The following is a 17,833-nucleotide window of genomic DNA, read 5'->3' on the forward strand; positions in this document are numbered from 1 at the left end:
AGAAATGTGTGCTTTCTGTCTTCAGTATGTGCTGAGTTTGTTTTATTTTTATGGTTAGCAGGTAAGGCAGATGTTGCCCTTTGTATTTCAGTGACTTGGGTGTCTGAGAGCAGCACAACAGAAGGAAGAGCTTCTGCTTTTTTTCTGTTTTGGTGCTTGTGGTCCTTGGGCAGAAGCAGCTGGACTCTCTTCAGCTTTACCTGTTCTTAAAGAGCTCTGAATTCAGCTTTTAATGCACTACTTAAACACTGGAAGGAGCCAGCTGTTTGTGTGGGGAGTGGCTGGGTGGAAGAGAAATACTAGGACAAGAGTGTATATGCTGGCTGGAGGTAGCTTAATGTGAGTGATGAATAGCCCACAGATGCTGACTGTTTGCCCCCAAACCTATTTTACAGGGGAGATGGGGGATTTACAAAAGCTGTTATTCTCAGCCATTAAACTTTTTTCTTTTCCTGTTTTATTGTTTTGTGAATTTTTTCACTGCTAGCAGAGGTGAGGCATAGCTATAAAGTTATTAATAAAACCTAACCAGCCAATAAAAATGGGTATTTTGATGATTAGTGTCTGCAGTCAAATTGAAATGATACTTTTTTGATTTTACTGCTTATTATATTGTGAAAGGTTTTGACTTACAGGCAGTTTTTATGCTCATGAACAGTGTTGTCACCAGATACTATATTTGCTTCTTTTTCGGTATGCTTTGGGAGTAAACAAACCTTGTAATTTGTGCACTGAAGAGAGGCCAGGTTTTTCCAGCACCACCTTATCAATACAGTGATACAAGACTGTCTATAATTAAGTATAAATATGTTTTCAGTGCCCATGTGATTAATTTCTTAAGACTAGGACCCCAGCAAACTTTCAGATGAGGCAACAGCGTAGAGTAAATGTCTAGGCTGCCTTCCAAATGAAGAATACTGTAAAAGTAATCATAATGCTTCTCTTTGATAACATGCTGATTTTGAGAAATGCAGTATGCCAAAGTAGCTTTCTTCTTTAAAGTAGGGTAAGCACCGGTGAGCGAAGATTAAAGTTGTCATGCGTGACCTGTTGCTCACTGCTGAGGTTACATACGGGACTGGATTTGTAGTAGTGTGGAATAATATGCAAATGTAAAACTTGGTTAAGACATTATTCATCTTCCCATAAAACTAATCTTGAAGGAAAATACCACAAATTCTCATCTCTGAATTACCAGTTGCAAATGTGCTTTCGGTAACTGCATTTGCAAGGAGCAGTAGTAAATGATGGAGATGGGTAAAAATCTCTGTGGGCTACTGGGTTCTGGTTTTTATCATGAATGCTGTCATGCAAGGAAAAAAAAATCCCTACACCTAGAAAAACTTCATTTAGATTAGAACCTTTGTATCTGTGTTATTATTCTTCTTTAATCTAAAACCTATGTTTTGCTTTTAAAGAAGGAAGAAATGTTTTTAAGCACGGTTGTAAACTACCTGAGTGAAAGTTGTTGAGTGTGACACAAAATATGTAGCAGTTCTACTTTGGCAGCAGGGAGGTAACTGTTTCTCTTTGTATACAGCATGACTTTGACATTCTATTAACTGTTTCTTCTTTAATGTCAGATAAGCATGTAGTTTCAATACAAAATAATAAATCATCAACTATATGGGAACAATGAAAATGTGTATCTCACGTTTTCTCAATCTGGTAGAATTACATTTATGTTTTGTCTCAAAATTATGCAGTCAAAGCAGGTTAGACTTAATATGTGATGATCTATTGACCTCCATCTTAACTCAGGTTGTTACAGTAAAGTAATAATCTCAGCATTGCATATCATGGCCTTGTTTTATGCACTGTACATATTGCAAGAGTTAAGTAGAGCTGTGTTTGTTTAAAAACAGTATAACAGCTGTAGTTTCTGTCCTTGTCAGGCCATTGTTTCTTCAGTAGGAGTAAAAAGCATGGAATTTGTTGGCAAGTTGTTAATTTCTGGGTTTTTTTGTTTGGTTTGTTTTTATAATTCCATAATTACTGATCGTGAGAAAATTGTTTTATTTACTTAACAGTTGCCATTGTGCCCTGTTATGTAAATCAAAATTATAAATGGGATATATTTACTAGTTTGAGTTACAGTGTAAATACATGATTAACTTCTTAAAAGTGCATGTTGCTTATTTCAGTAATTGGACCCACTCCTAGAGACAGGCAAGCAGGGAGATTACACAGGGAATGCTTGTTTCTGAAGATGAAGCTTCTTTCCTGATTAAAGAGAGAGAGAGAAAAGAAAGGGGGGAGCAGTTTCCTGTTGAGTCCTCACTTTACCGGAGGCCCGGCAGTCATGCCTCCCCCTGCTCCAGCTGGCCTTTACATGCCGTCCTTTGTGGAGGCGTTCTCTGATGAACAATGTCCAAAACCATTTTTACGAGAGCAATTGGGTTTGCCTGTACAGGCAGACCTGGGATTTAAAGAGGTTTTTGCTCCTCTCTCATTGGCTTTTAAATGCAGGGCTGCCACAGCCAGCATCTCTGAGGTTAAGGCTTGATAAAGGCTGTTCTGTTCCTAAGATTCATAATCTTCTGAAAACAGCCTAATGAAGAGACTGAACCCAGAATTGCAGCAGTACGTAAAACGTGTTCTGACCTCGGTATATATGATGAGAAAAATGAATAGCAGCAGCACTGCAGGCAAAATCTTCTCTGCTACAATGTGACAACCCACCCCTTCATTGGAGGTTTCAAGAATTTGGCTATGCTTTTGGAAATAAGCCTTACGATTCTGCTGGAGAGATGTTTTAGCTCAGGCAGAGCACAGCACACAACGGCTTTGTTGGAGTGCTGGCTCTGTGCTTATGGCAGGAAGCTAAAATAAAACCTTAACTTTTCTACCTACATTATGTGGTGGTGGTTTTGTATGCAGGCTTGAGAACCACAGCAGCTGAAAGCCAGCAGCACTTAAGATGACAGTAAGGGTCTTACTCCATTAATTCACTAAGGGCTTTTTTTTCTGTCTTTAAGGACAAACTCCCTTGCTTTCTCTGTCCACTGTGGGCTGTTAAATGAGAACCATACATTCAGTTCCTTAAGCCAGCTGCTTTTTGCAAGTCTGCAAGGAAAGTTAAGCATTTACAAAGAGTAACTTTGTACATTTCTTGTGTATCCATCATAGGTCTGAATGATGTGTTCAGATGCTTACATCATGCATCACTGCTAGCTCAGGCCATCAAGCAGTCTTCAGAAGCAGTGAAGCTTAAGGGGATGTGTGGTGGTGTGGTAAAGCTGACGGGTCCCAGGATGGTGTGTTTTCGTTAAGCATCTAGGACATCTGCATGTCACTGCATTTTGTAGACATTCTTGCTTGGGTATCCAGGTATGTGACTGTCTCTCAGAGCATGCCATCCAACTGTTCGACGCTGGTGTGGAGCACTGCAGTGCAGAGCCTGCCAGAGGGAATATTTTGAAGTCTGTGAAAAGAAAGTTCAGATGTTTTTAGTCTGAGAGTGAAATTGCAGAAGGCCCTTAGAGGTCTGACTTATTGTGCAATCTCTGTAAGTAATTTGTAATCAAAATACCTTTGCACATGTCACTTTCATATTTCCTGTAATAAAACAGCAAGAGCAATTAAGATTTTGGACCATAATCAGCTACAAGCTTCTAAAAATGAATGGGTTGTGGATTTTTTGAGTTATGGCTGAAATAGCCAATTTTTAAATTTTTGATTGCTTCAAAAAAAGTTTTGTCATCTATTTTAATAGATTTTTAACTGTAGATTGACAAACAAAACTGTTATGTGATAATGTAATTGGTCTGAAGTTTACTTCTAAAGAAATCCTCCAAAACAAACCAAAACCCAACCCTCAAACCCCCCCTCCCCAAAAAAAAGTAAGTAAGAAACCAGAAGAACTCTTCACAAAACTGGAAGACATCTGTACTCTGGTAACCCAGCATGTGACCTACTGGACTTTATGCATTTCAAATCAAAAAGAATCAGTAAATATACTGCCATATGCATGCAAATGTGTCTAATAACCCAGTGTGCTATGTATCTGTAATGTTGTTCTGACACGGTTCAGAAAGTTGTCTGTGGTCTTGGCATTCTTCAGGAAACATGAGATTAATATAGCTGCCTTTGTCATACAATTTTTTTCTTGTTTAAGTAGGTGTGTGAAGGCTGGTGCTACATAAATGAATTATATCGAAGACTTTGGAGGAAGAAGGGGCTTGTAAACGAGACTGAAATTAATGAATATAAGAATTAGAAATCAAAACTTTATGTTTAGTCTGAGGAGAAACAATTCCTTAAACCATAACCACATGGCTGTTTCTTGTTTGCATCAGCTCTGGTTGACTGTTATTGTCTTCTGTTAATTCTCTGGGGCAGTGGCCTGACTTTGTTGAATGAGCCAATTGTTTTCCTTTGTGTTGCCCATCAAGTAAGTCCCCATCTGGTTTGTATCAGACTGTTTTCACAGCCAACAACTGCTGCCTTTTCTATATCCTGACACTTAAGGGCCCCATGCTATCAAAGCATTGCTGTGATAGCCTGTCTGGCTGGGCCCATACAGCTGTGCCTTGCAGCTTGAAACTATTACCCAAGTAATGGTAACTTAGAACTTGAACTGGCTCTTATTCCCATTGGTGTCGTGTGTACATTGAACAGAATACATTTTTGTTGAACTTCGTGTTCAAAAAATATTCTTTAAAGCTCTCAGTTTATATGATTGGTTAGTTTTTAATTTCCAGCAACTTCCTGTATCTAGGGGCAGTTTTTGCATTCTTCTAAAACATTAATGAGTACAATACAAGCAATATTTATTCAAGGCACTGTTGTTATTACTTTTATGGTACATTAAAGCTCAATAATTGAAAATTAAACAAGCAAATTATTCTTAATGAGGATTTTTTCTTATTGGATTTAGAATATGTTTCTAGGAAACTCTCTGTGCATGATGAATTTAGGTTGTGTGAATAATGCCACATGTTGGATACTTTCTACTCACTTTCCAAGCAGCTATCTAAAAACCCAGAGCAGTGGACAATGAGTCTGCATTAATCTGTTTATTTGTTGTCTCAAGATATAGGGAAGGATTGGATAGCTCTATAACCTAGGCAGTTAACTATATTATAGTTTGCATTGCAGAATCACTGAGAAGGCCCCAGGCACGACCCAGGCCTCTTTCTGCCAGGCTTCCTACATAGCAGGAGACAGTCCTGTTCTGAGGGACCTTGCAAAATGTGTGTTCTCTCCCTCCAAGATTTAAGAAAACCCAACATTGCATCATATAACAGTGACATTCAAATACAGTCTGTGTAAAGAAAGATAATCTTTAAGTATTTGTTCTCTTCTGCTTTTGGTAGGCCATGTAACTCTCAGTGTCAGAGTAATGATGAGGGGAAACATAATCCCCAACTGTATCTGTATGGAATTTTAAATATATTCTGGACTTAGTTCTTTCATGGTTTTTATGAGAGTTTTAAGACTTTTGACAAGGGCGTATAGGGGTAGAACAAGGAGGAATGGCTTTGAGATTAAAAAGGGCAGATTTATGTTAGATATTAGGAAGAAGTTCTTCACTATGAGGGTAGTGAGGCACTGGCATAGGTTGCCCAGAGAAGCTGTGGGTGCCCCATCCCCAGCACTGTTCAAGGCCAGGTTGGATGGGGCTTTGAAGAACCTGGTGTAGTGGAAGGTGTCCCTGACCATGGCAAGGGGGTTGGAAGTAGGTGAGCTTTAAGGTTACTTCCAACCCAAACCATTCTGTGATTCTACAAATATTTGCAGGGTAGGTGTTACTGAACTTTGGAGTACATGTGTGTATATGTAACGTGAATGAATTTGCTTCAAGTAAAATACTGGGGAGCCATTAAATTCCATGAGACAGATGAGAGATTTTTTTGCCTTTGTGCTTTTCTACTGATGCACACTGGGTGTCAGACTGTGGCAGATTAGGATTGTGCTAAATAATTCGGTTTATGTCTTTGTCAGGTATATGGAGGGTTTGCAAAAGCTACTTTCTTGTGGAGCTTCCCATAATTGCTCTTCCTATGAACTCTGTATAACTCCTAAATTCAGTAGCTGCTGTATGAGCTTGAGAGCAGCGATAAGACCCAGGCACCTATGCTGTTCACCTGCACAACGTGCAGTAGTCCATGGCTCTGCAAGGAAGCTGTTCTCACACATGCTGACTGTATTTCTATACACGCTCCTTTGCAGTGCAGATTTCCCTGTATTCTGGCCAGGAATATTTAAACCCAAACAACTGATTAATGATTTTCATTCAGGCTGCTTGCAAGCTATACTAATCAAGTTTGTGGCCCAAAGCAATGAAGAAAATTATTGATGAACTGAGTGCAAACCAGGTTTGGCACCAACAGCTTGAACCGGGAAGAGTGAATGTCAAAGAGCCGCAATGCTTTCTGAAATAAGTTGGCAGCAGATACTAGAAGGAGTTGTCACCATCAGTTAATGCACCCAGCGTTCAAAATTTCAACTTGTGTTGCGCAGCTTCAGATGTAAAGAACATCTGCCCAAATGAGACCCTAATGTGAAGAAGTGTGTTCAGCATCTCAGAAAGCACTGCTTGGCTGCTGCTCACAGATTTGTGCAGAGCAGCTCCCAGGTTGCTAAGAACAGTTGTTGGTACCACAGTTGCTGCTGAGGAGCCACTGGCCGGTTGTGCAGTCTTCAAGAGGCACAGTGTTGCTGGCAGCAGCCTGCAGTGTTTTTCCTGCTATTTACAGCAGTTAGCAGAGATGGAGGTGTGTGTCATATTAAAATCAGTAGCGATGTGTCCAAGAGAAAGTTTAGAAGGTGGTATAGTGTGCTGAATACATAGTATATATGTAGAGCAGTTCATTTATTCTACTAATTTAGAGCTCTGATTCACCCAAGTATTGCAAAGGAATTTTGGTTTTACTCTTTCCCATGTAACAGGCCAAGGTTCTTGGATTGGTTTTTGTTGTTGTGGTGGGGTTTTTGTTTTCTTTTACAAGGAGGAATGCTTATCTCTATTGCACGAAGTTTTAACATGTTAGATTTTACCAAACTTTAAAATAGCACAGGATAAAACCACATTTATTCTCAGATCTTTCCAAGTTTCTGGTCCTTAGGCATTAAATTGTAAAGGCAGTGTTACTTTGTCATCACACTGGGTATTCATTTCAAGAGAAGGCTTAGTCAATCTTTGGCGGAATAGGATCTGGATACATACACAGTAGCAATCTTCTAGCAGATATTCCAGTAAAGATATTTAACGTTTTCCGTATTTGAGCATATGGTTACTTATGTAGGTTATTATGTAGGTTATATACAGTATTTTTTCTGAGCTAACAGAGTAATTGCTTGCCTCTAAACTTCCTGGAATTGCTTATTCCTAACACATTTTTCAAAGTTAATTGGTATGCACTAAAGATAAGACCTTTAGCAGCCATCTTCTGCTGTTGAACACGTGGCTTGAAAGGAGATCTTTTGAACAAGTTGTTGGCATACACGCTAGAAATATGTGTGGAGGCATCCTAGTGTTTCTTAGAATGCATCACTGGAAAATGCTAACTGTATATAGCTGGTTTGTTTTGTCTTATTTTGTTTTTTCCTCTGGAAAACATTCAGCATCTCCTTTTTCAAAGGTGCAATTACAAAAATTGAGTAACTGCTGTAGGTATAAGCATTTTAATATGCCAGGTTTTGTAATGGAAGTACGGTAATAGGAGTCCTGGCAATCTGTTTCCATAGGGAGAATCACATGACTTTTTAAGTGAAAATCATCAAAACAAGTGTATAGGGTCATGTGAATATTTAAATATTCAGAATAGAGAAAAGTTATTTCATTTGTGGTCATCTACAAAAACACTTGTTATTGGAATGGGGTTTTTTATGCTTAGTATATCTTACATAAATTTTTATTTTAAGAATGCAATTAGTGACTCCATTATATATGAAGAGTGACTTGAAATGAGAAGATTCTGCCCTTCAGCACTGCCCTTCAGGCAGTGTGGTAAAGAAAGTTTTCTGTTTTCTACCTGATGCCCATCCCCTAGCTTTCATTAAAATCTGTATGCAGATTGCTGTCATGGCTGGAAGGAATGTAACCTTCTTGCCCAGAAAATCATGTTGTCTGTTTGAGGTAGAGCTTATCAAGGTCTCCCATCATACTTGTAAGTGATAGAAAGTAGCTTATGACTTCTTACATTGGTTCACTGAAAGTTGTCCTTGTACATTCCTAACAATTTTTTAATAGTCATGTAGCTTGAGGAATTAATAGGCTGCAAAGCATGCGATGCTTAGTAAGCATATGCAGTGCAATCATCACTGCAGATAACATGCTCAGTCTTGACGTGCAACATATTGAACCTGTCTGATAAGTAGAGATTGTCAAATGTGCATCTCAGTGATACGGACAATCATGCATTAAAGACTGCATAAAGAGCAGCATGTTGGGATAACTGCTGGCAGTTTAACTGCCTGGGCCAAACTGATTTGGAGACAGGAGGGGACTCCAGAGTAACCCCATATGTATCATGGCCAGTACCCTAACTGTGTAATTTGCTTAGGGGATTCCCTCACTGGGACACTCATCTTCATTTTAACATGAACTTGAAAGATCATAGAGTCCTAGAATCAGAATGGTTTGGGTTGTAAAGGACCTTAAAGATCCTCTAGTTCCGCCACCTCCTCTGCCACAGGCAGGGACACCTTCCACTAGACCAGGTTGCTCAAAGCCCTGTCCAACCTGGCCTTGAACACTGCCAGGGGTGGGGCAGCCACAGCTTCTCTGGGCAACCCATTACAGTGTGTCACCACCCTCAGAGTAAAGAATTTCATCATAGTATCTAATCTACATCTAGTTCTTTCATCTTAAAGCCCTTCCCCCTTGTCCTGTCCCTACAGGCCCTTGTCAAAAGCCCCTCTCCAGATTTCTTGTTGGCCCCTTTAGGTACTGAAAGCTGCTTAAGGTCTTCCTGGAGCCTTCTCCAGGCTGAAAATCCCAGCTCTCTCAGCCTGTTTTCATAGGAGATGTTAATTTTCAAAACCAGTGCAACCCTAGTTTATGACGAAACATCATTGAATTTGGTCATACAACTGTAATTACTTGTGTAAATTATTTTGAAACTATTCTAAATAAAAACAGGCCATGTACCTTTTATTAATAAATTAAAAACATGTGTTGATGTTTCTATTATTTTTAATTTGCCATTCCCCATGTAAGCTATGAAATGTCATTATGTCTAGCACTGTGGTATGATGTAGATAAGCTGGAGGCAGTATTTCTGCAATTAATATTGTTAAGATACAAGGTCTCAGTGAAGCCAGTCCTACTGCTAGGATTGCTATGAATGATTCTGCTTTGTGAGGGAAGTCTGCATAACTTCATCTTAGCATTTAGTGTGAATTCCCACTATTGATTGATTAAGATTGGCTTTGGGTTTTGTTTGGTTTGGGTTTTGTTTTTTTTTTATGAGTGTGGTTTGGTTAGTTGGGGTTTTTTTTTGAGTTTTTTTGATCTTCTTTATTTTGTTTCAGATACTGGCCTTAAAATGTCTTTTGGATCCCCGGACATGAATGTGTGAATAAAAAAGCTGAATATATTCTATAAGCATACTTTTTAAATTATCTTCCTGTCTACTGGCCTGTTACATTTTGCAGAAAATGAGAAAAGGATTGGTATATAGGTGATACTGAGTTATCCCGGTTAAATAAATTGTTATTTACACAATTAAATATGCAGGTTTTTAATTATCACTTGTCAGATTCTCCTAATTCCACCAGCTGTTTACCTAGGTTGTCTCTAGTGGATTTAGAAACTGCTCCTCCCCTCAGCCTTGCACGAGATCCACGTTTTCCTGTTGTTTTTCAAAGACTTTGGACCACTAATGAACCAGCTCCTACTCTTTTTTAACTTTGAAATAAAAGCTGCTGCTTCAAGGTTTACCACAGACCCCTCATGTCAGCTCTCCCCAAGAAAATGCCTGCAGTTGGGCAACAGCAGTGCTTAAAAGTTAAGACTATTTGTTTCCGGCCAATTGCATATCCAGAAATCACAGGCATCAGTACGGAAAAATCAAATTGACTTTTAATATTTCTTGTTAGCATTAATAATTATAGTAGTTATTTGGACAGATCATGACACATCTTTTGGAAGTGATTTTCTGGGAAAGAACAGCAAGAATTGTGGCCAGGGAATGAACTTGTTAAGCAATGAAACATTCTACAGAGCAAATATGCCAGATGTAAAGAAGCAGAGTAGATTTGAGGCACCAAAAAGAAATATTTATTTAGTAAACTCTGCAATCTCATTCCTAGATGTTTTTGGAGCTGTTTTCTGTCTGCCCTTCCCTATCGGTCTCTGTGTTAGGATTTTGAAAAATCTGGTTCCAGTTTGTTTTATGTATTTCTAGTTTTTATTCTGCTTCATGTTGCTCTTGCATGCTTTGGAAAACCACTGAACCTTGAACTCAGACTTGAGAGGAGGCAAAGTAATTTTCAAATATTCAGCCTTGAAAAATTTGTTAGCTCCTTAGCCCTGTGTCCCCCTCTCCTTTCTGAGATCTGAATTCATTTTCTTTATGGAAATATTTATAGCTAGGATATACATTAGGGTTTAAACAAACAAACAAAAAAGCACGTTTATTTTCTGTGTGCTGGTATGCAGAGTTTCTGTAAGTACATTACACCATGGGAAGGTGGAATTTGCCAAATTTAGGTCAAAACTCAGACTGAACTCGTACTGTATAGTTTTCTGTCTCTGCTTTTGTCTATGGCCCACTTATGGAGGTTTATGAGTTGGCTGAAGCCTTTGAGAATGAAGCTGTGTTTTTTCAGCTCATGCAGTAGACTTATGCTTTTAAATCCAGACATTTTTTGGCTCAAGTCCTAGAGTTGTCAGCCCATTTTTGCAAAACAACTGAAGTGTTTTAATTGTAAATCTATCCCTTTCATGTAATGCAGCCCTAGAAATTCAGCCCAAGTTTGCCTAGGGTCTTTTCTGTTTGTCATGAAACTGGCAAAGTTAGGGGCAGTCTGTTTTTGAGTTACAAAAACAGAACTGCATGCATTTGCAGATCATCTTGTTCTTCCCTCTGTATTTCTATCCTAGTGGAAGGCAGCAGTCTGTCCTGCAGCCAGGGGCCCTAGGTCTAGCAAAGCATTTACACAGTGAGAAGAGAGTCCCTGCCCTAAAAAGCAGACATTTTTTTGTTTGTTTCTGGCAAAGCTGAGAAAGGAGACCTCCACAATAACCTAAATATGCATATAGATTCAAGGTGGCCAGGGCTAGGAAATCGAAGGAACTATCATTTCTAATGAATGGAGAAGAACTTGGTTCAAACAGTTGGATTATTTATGAAACTGCTTGTTCCTGAGAATGTGTATTCTTTCCCATCTTGAGGCCATGTGACTATACCCACTTTCAACTCTTTAAGCCATTAAATTCCAGAATTACATAGCTGAGATGCAGGGTATAGCTAGACATGAGTCTGAACTGGAAATACTGTGTAATAATTATAAATAGTAACATGACTGACATTGCAGTGTATTGTCTCCTTTCAGTGTAGCCTTTAGAATTGTTCATATCAAAATATGGATGTTTCTTAGCAGTGTATGCTAGCCCAGCAAGTCTGGAAGGATTCTCCTTTTGCCAAAAGTGCTGTTTCTTGGGTTGCTATACTTGGTAACTTGCCTGTACAACCACATATGAAAACGAGGGAATTTTTCTTTGGTACCATACAGATATCCATGGAGACATGGATTGGACACACATTGGCACAAATATGTATCTCACACCTTTACTTACAGATAAAAAGTGCAGATAAAGTGTTTCTACTGAGAGTAGTTCTGTTACGTTTGGGCTTGTAGATATTTTTCTATTTTACAGTCAGTACTGTAAAGAATTTCTGATAACTCTGTTTCCCTGCTAATGGTCTTTGTAACTGTATCCCAGATGTAAATATTTTTTGGTAGGGAAAAAACAAAATGGGGGAATGACACAGGAAAAAAAAAAGGCACTTTCATTAATAGTTTTAGGGTGCTGAGTTACATATCTGCAGGTGCTGGTGCTGCCCCCAGTGCTCTGAGCACTTGAGATAATACCATCTGGAGGAAGTTATTTTTTGGGACAGGACAGTGTTTTAAACTTTGAAGTCAGTAATAAACAAAGTGAAGCAGCTGGAATCTGGCAGAAGAAGCAGCAAGCTGCTCATATCAACCCATGCTATTGAAGGAATGAGAGCACTGTACTGGAGTTGTTTTTACATATGCTTGGAAGTTTATTCTTGCTCTAGAAGTTAGCTGCTTCTGTTGTTATGTTAGAGACTAGAGGGACGATTGCTGGGAAGTGATGGTTGGTTATAAATTTTAGAAAATAATATGTAGGTAATTACAGTAATTATATTTCTGGTTTTATACTGAAACAATAGCCTGGGTCTTGATTCTTCAACCATCTCTCTGTTTTATGTTTTAAAGATGCCTCTTTTCATTTACAAGATATGGGTCTGGTTTATCTCCAGGTAGATTAAAAATAGAAGTTTTATTTAATGTATAGACACTGACTTGAAGGAGTTAAAGCACATAGCTTTTATTTGGCTTGAAAGTCAGACTTGTTTAGTCTTTTTATTTTGCCATACAGAAAAATTAAAAAAAAAAAAAAAGATTTAAACATTTTTCTTTGTTCTTATTGTAGCCACATGGTATTAGTAACCAAACCACCCTTCAGTGTGTTTAATTCCTTTTCCGTTTGGCATACATTCACGATACACTTGTATATAGCATACTCTCTGTATGACGGTACCTCTTAGACAAAAACTCCCTTCACAGGTCACTGGATAGTTGACACACCATTACTTTTTATGTTTCTGTTAAAGATCTGGAAATTTAGTACTGTGTATGAATTTGTTATAGATTGCCAAGAACAGGAAAAATCTCTAATCTGAAATCTGACCTTTTCCACCAGTGGGTCACCAAGATGTCTTCAGTCACTGTTGAGTTTCCACCAGTCAAAGGACCCCTATGCATTTACTAAGAGTGTCAGCTTTCACAGTTTATATGAAGGTATTCTGTTAGATGGTGACAATGAATTTGGAAAATTGGAGGTCACCTGAGGTCACAGAGTCCATTTATTGGATTTTAACAAGGAAAATTTTTATAAATACACCTAAGTACATGATTACAAAATTGTCCCGAGTACTTCCAGAGCCTCTTAAAGAGGGAGGAAACAGCTGTGAAGATTAACTGCCTTCTTGCCCTGCACTGCTATGTAAATGGAGGATTTTTCCATTCCATTTTTATGGCATATCAAGAGATTATAAGCACCACTGCAATTTGCATATTTATGGCAGTGAGGAGTTCAAGTTTTGAGAGGAAACTGTCTTAGTATTTCTTATGAGCTGTTCTCTGATGGAGGAAGAAATAAAATGGAATATCAAGTGTTGAAGAAGGAACTGGCCAGGGACTGTGCTTGTACATAGGACTGTACACAGCAGTGTACAGCGAAGGGCAGACACAAACATCAGTAAATAACATATATGTGAGCAGGAATACAAACATTTTAACCTATGTGCTTGTATTTGTGTATTTATTCATATACTCATCCCTATATGTATACATGAATGTGTTTTATGCACTGTTCATGCACAAAGTTACATTAAGCAAAAGGTAATAAAGCACACGTGAGAGTAACTTAGTAGTTTCATCTTTGGGCCCGTTTCAGGACTAGCAGCTTTCTGTCCTGGAAAGTTACAGTCATGGAGCAGAATCTTCCATGTAGCTAAAATAGGATATCCATAGTTTTTTTACAATTAAAATGCTGAAAATCCAGGTTCTATATTTTCTGCATGCATCTAACAAAGTCAAGGATTTCAGATTTCTGTCTTTAAAAAAGGGAAATGTTTCATTTGGCTATTTTTAAGCTTATCTTTAAGGATGTTTAGGTAACTCAGGACTTTGTACCTTTTTTCTTGAGCAAGTAATTGGAATTACTCTTTTAAATTTTCTGTCCTTTTAGCATTTTATATCTATTGTAAAACTGAACTACAGTATGTCTGTAAAATATTTTAGAGTATGTGTTGGGAAGGATCAAATACTCGAAAAGTTACTACAGAACCTTGGGATAAGGGAATATAAGTCCCCCCTCCAATTTTTCTTTTTTTCTTTTACTTCTTTTTTAACAAACCTGAAAACAGCTGTTGAAACAATGACATCATGGAATGTGACATGACTGTGGAAATTATTAACTAAGTCAATCTTTGAAAGCATCAAAGTACATGTAGTGTTGGAGAGTTGCTTAGCGTCTAGGATGATTTACAAAGTTTCCTTGGGCATTACAAATTCACGTCTTTACTGTGTGTCAGCTTCACATCTGACCAAATAAACGCTTTGCTTTTCTTCAGTTCCCCTTCTGAATAACCTATTTTTATCACGCGAGCACAGCTACAGTGTAAGCTTATGGAAGTACTTCTGGAAAACAAAACACAGATGTTGCTTGCACATCTTAGTGTTGTTACCATAAATGTGCTTTTAAATCAAGTTCAGAAGTGGTGAGATTTCGCATGTTGTCTTACTGCTTGCGTGTCAGGTTTGCTCAGGCCTGTGCCAGCCCAAATGGTGGCAGCTGTGCTTTACAGAGGAATTTGGGTTGGGGGTGACAAAAGCTGTCCAACTGGTGAGGATAGTCTAGTGGAACTACAGGACAGTGCTTCTTGCATAGTGCACAAGTGGCTGTGGCAAGCAGGTGATGTGTTGATTTCCCGGAGACACAAAAAATGTGCTTGTACTCTTCCTGCCTCTGCCTGCCTTCCTGAACAGCAAGAGGCTTGGCTGGCACAGGTTGCTCCATGTACTGACTTTACTGTCTTGGGCTTCATTTGTGTTTGACTTCCTTGGCTGTTGGCTGCTGTTCTAGCATGAAAAACACCAGATGAAATTTTATTCTAGCAGTGGGTTTTTGTTGTTTTAATTAGACATTTGAAGTGTGCTTTCCCACAAGTCAGATGAGAGCAGATGACTACCGCAGTGACATAGTAGGTAATTAACTGGGGTAAAAGAAAACCTAACTTCATGATTTTATTGGGGAAAATAGTGTTTTCATTACCTAGTCTATCACAAAGGAAGGGAAAGTTGTTTTAGCTTATTGGAATAAGAACAAACTCAAAGAGAGCCTTTGCTGTCATACACAGACTCATATGTGTTTGTTTTGCTTGTAGGTGCTGCACTTAAACGTCCCAAGGACAACTGAAATCTCAAAATGCTTTTTCTGTAGATTTGTGACTGTTGTACCATTCATTCAATGCCATTTCTCCTGTCCTCCTTCATTCTGCATTTGTAGCCTGATTCGTGTCTTGCTCTCTCTGTTCCATGAGCTGATTCATCTTGTCTCCTTCCTCTGGCTAAATCTACTAACTTTTGCCCATGACCCTTATCCCTTTCCATCTCTGGTGTCTGGCTACAGGTTATTTTGTACCACTCCAGTGGCTCCCAGACAGGAGGACTTGATGTGACCTGTCCCTTGCAGGAGCTGCTGGTGCATTGGTGACTGAGCTGTGCAGAGGCTGGTCCCTCTCCCAGGATGTCCCACGTTTTGTAGGGTCAGACTGCAGGAATGGGAAGTAGCAATGTGCCGTCTTAGACTTGCTGGAAGATGAATGTAACTTCTGAAGTCCTGCAAGCCACATCTCCAGGGAGAAGGCTGTGTACATTTTCTTTGGAGTCTGTCAGAGGGTGATGGAAGGAAGATAAACCACAAAGAGTAACAAGAAGGACCCTTAATGAGTCAGGGCAGTTAGGGAAGTGCAGTTAGGGAAGAACTAAAACAACTTCTCACTTGTGTTTTGGGCAGCTGAAGCATTGATGGGGTGATTGTTTCTGCAGGACTTGTAGTCAATGGCTTCAGATTGTATTGCTTTGCCTTTTTTTTGTATATAGATGTGTGGTCGTGAATAATCTGAATGTTTTCTAAGGGTTTGTTGCAAACAGACATGCACATATTTAGAAACACAGTATCTATGGATCTCACTTCATTTCTGTGGAAACCACCACTATACATATTTGAAGTTATTCTGGGGCACTGGAGATGATATATTTATGTGTGTGGTTTTATGTATGGTGTATCTGTATGTAATTGCAGCCCAGTCTGTATGTGTACAGAAGTCCATCCTTTTGTTACCTGATAAAGAGAACTCTTATGGCTAGAACAGCACTCTAAAATGCCTCAAAACTGAGTAAGGGTGTCTGTGACTTTGTATTTCTATGGGGTGATGCAATATGGAGATGACTCAGTACAGCTTAGTTGTTTGTCATAGAGAGCAAATAATGTGTTTTGTTCTACATTTTTTTTGTTTTTTTAGGAGGGAATGCTGCCCCACATCTACATTCACATGTTTCTGCGGCAGAGGTGTTGGTGAAGCTGCCTTCCATGAACACAGATAATGAGACACAAAGTAGTATACGTGGCGATTCAGAGTCTTCAGGGACAGATACATTTTAAAGCTTACGGCTTTTTATGACAGTCACTGTCTGAAGATTTTATCATTGGTACATTTGTCTGTCAAGTGTGATGGTCTGGGTGTTTCATCAAAATACCAGTCTTTCAGTACTGTTTATTTTCTACTATTTTTCTTAAAAATTTTGTTATGGTAATAAATTTAGGCAATGATTCTGTTTGTGAATGTAACAAATATTTTTAAGCAAATAAAATGCAGTTCTTTCAGAATCACTGTGACTTTTTGTCAATAGAGGCCATTTAAATATTTATTGTATGCACAGATGAATGTGGAAGTGATTGGTATTAAAATCTGTCTCACTGTTGGGGAAAAAAATGCTTGGCTCAATATAATGTCAGAACTGTCAAAATGTTCAGCCAAAGGGAAATATATTTGAAACCAAAGTGTGCAAGAAAATTGTGGTTTTAGGTGCCTTCAGAGCTTGTTCATTCTTAGAAGCCTACTGTGACAAAACGGTAATTCAAAATTGTATGTGAAAGAGACCAGTAGAGTTTAGACAATAGAGTTTGTATTGTTATTCTAAGACATTTATTTTTAGAATTACAAGAATTTTTTGCCATTTTGATATTTGTTTCCCTAAAGACTTTTTCTCATTTGAATCATGTCTGTATCGGAGATTGTCTGGGTAAGGTTATTTGTTGACATTTTTGAATGTATGTTTCTCAGGAGACAGAGCTAGTTGCTGCAGTCTCAGCCATTCAGAAGCCTGATATTCTCTAGTCAGAAATGCCATAGTAGTGATTAACAGCAAGAGTGTGTGATCATATTGCCACCCTCCCAGGGACTGTTCCATTTTTTTATTGCCTCAATCAGGACAATGTGGTCAATCCAGAAGTAACTGGGGGGGATGGTGGGATCATGTGCCCCAAGCAGCATCCAGGCAAAATAATAAAAGAGGAGTTCAGCCATGTTCCAGTAAAAAAAACTACGAAAGAAGCTCTTCTCCAAGCAAGACAAACAAAGCTTTTGCTCTGTTCCTCATCCTGTCTGAGCTTTTCATGGGATATCTGTGGAAAAGAAGAGATAACTGTGGCACTTTCAAGGACATGGCGGGGTGAAGGCATCTCTCAAACGCTAGGAAGAAGTACTCCTTTTAGGTTGATTTGTACCTTGTGACACTTGGACATATAACTTTATCTGCACAGCTTCACTGCATTGCTTAAAGAGAGGCACTTTGTTGATGCAGACAGTCATAACTCTGAACAGTTCCCATTACTTGTATTTTACAGAGCCTGTGCTGATTTAATCTCTCCATAACAGAGAAAGATTAGAAATTCTTTTTGGTTTCATTTTAATCTTATTTGCCACAATGTTGAGTTGCTTTGCTGAAGAACCTGCAAGGGTAAATGGAAAAAGAGAGAGCTTCGACCATTTAAAGTCAGTAA

General features: G+C 38.7%; 1 protein-coding gene across 2 annotated transcripts in view; it reads left to right on the top strand.

Moving 5' to 3' along the window:
• The window catches only part of KIAA0586 (KIAA0586 ortholog), a 77,050-nt gene extending 60,219 nt beyond the window's left edge, over positions 1-16,831 (top strand). The window contains exon 31 of one of the 2 annotated variants that reach the window (XM_065682747.1): positions 9,481-9,594. In XM_065682747.1, coding sequence (XP_065538819.1) covers positions 9,481-9,527 — 47 coding nt within the window. In that variant the 3' untranslated portion in view covers positions 9,528-9,594. Of the gene's footprint in view, positions 1-9,480; positions 9,595-16,292 lie in introns of those variants that run through there. The other variant, XM_065682745.1, reaches the window with a different exon arrangement.
• The last annotated feature ends 1,002 nt before the right edge of the window (positions 16,832-17,833 follow it).

This window comes from Lathamus discolor, chromosome 6 (genome assembly GCF_037157495.1).
Source record: "Lathamus discolor isolate bLatDis1 chromosome 6, bLatDis1.hap1, whole genome shotgun sequence".
NCBI classification, from domain to species: Eukaryota; Metazoa; Chordata; class Aves; order Psittaciformes; family Psittacidae; genus Lathamus; species Lathamus discolor.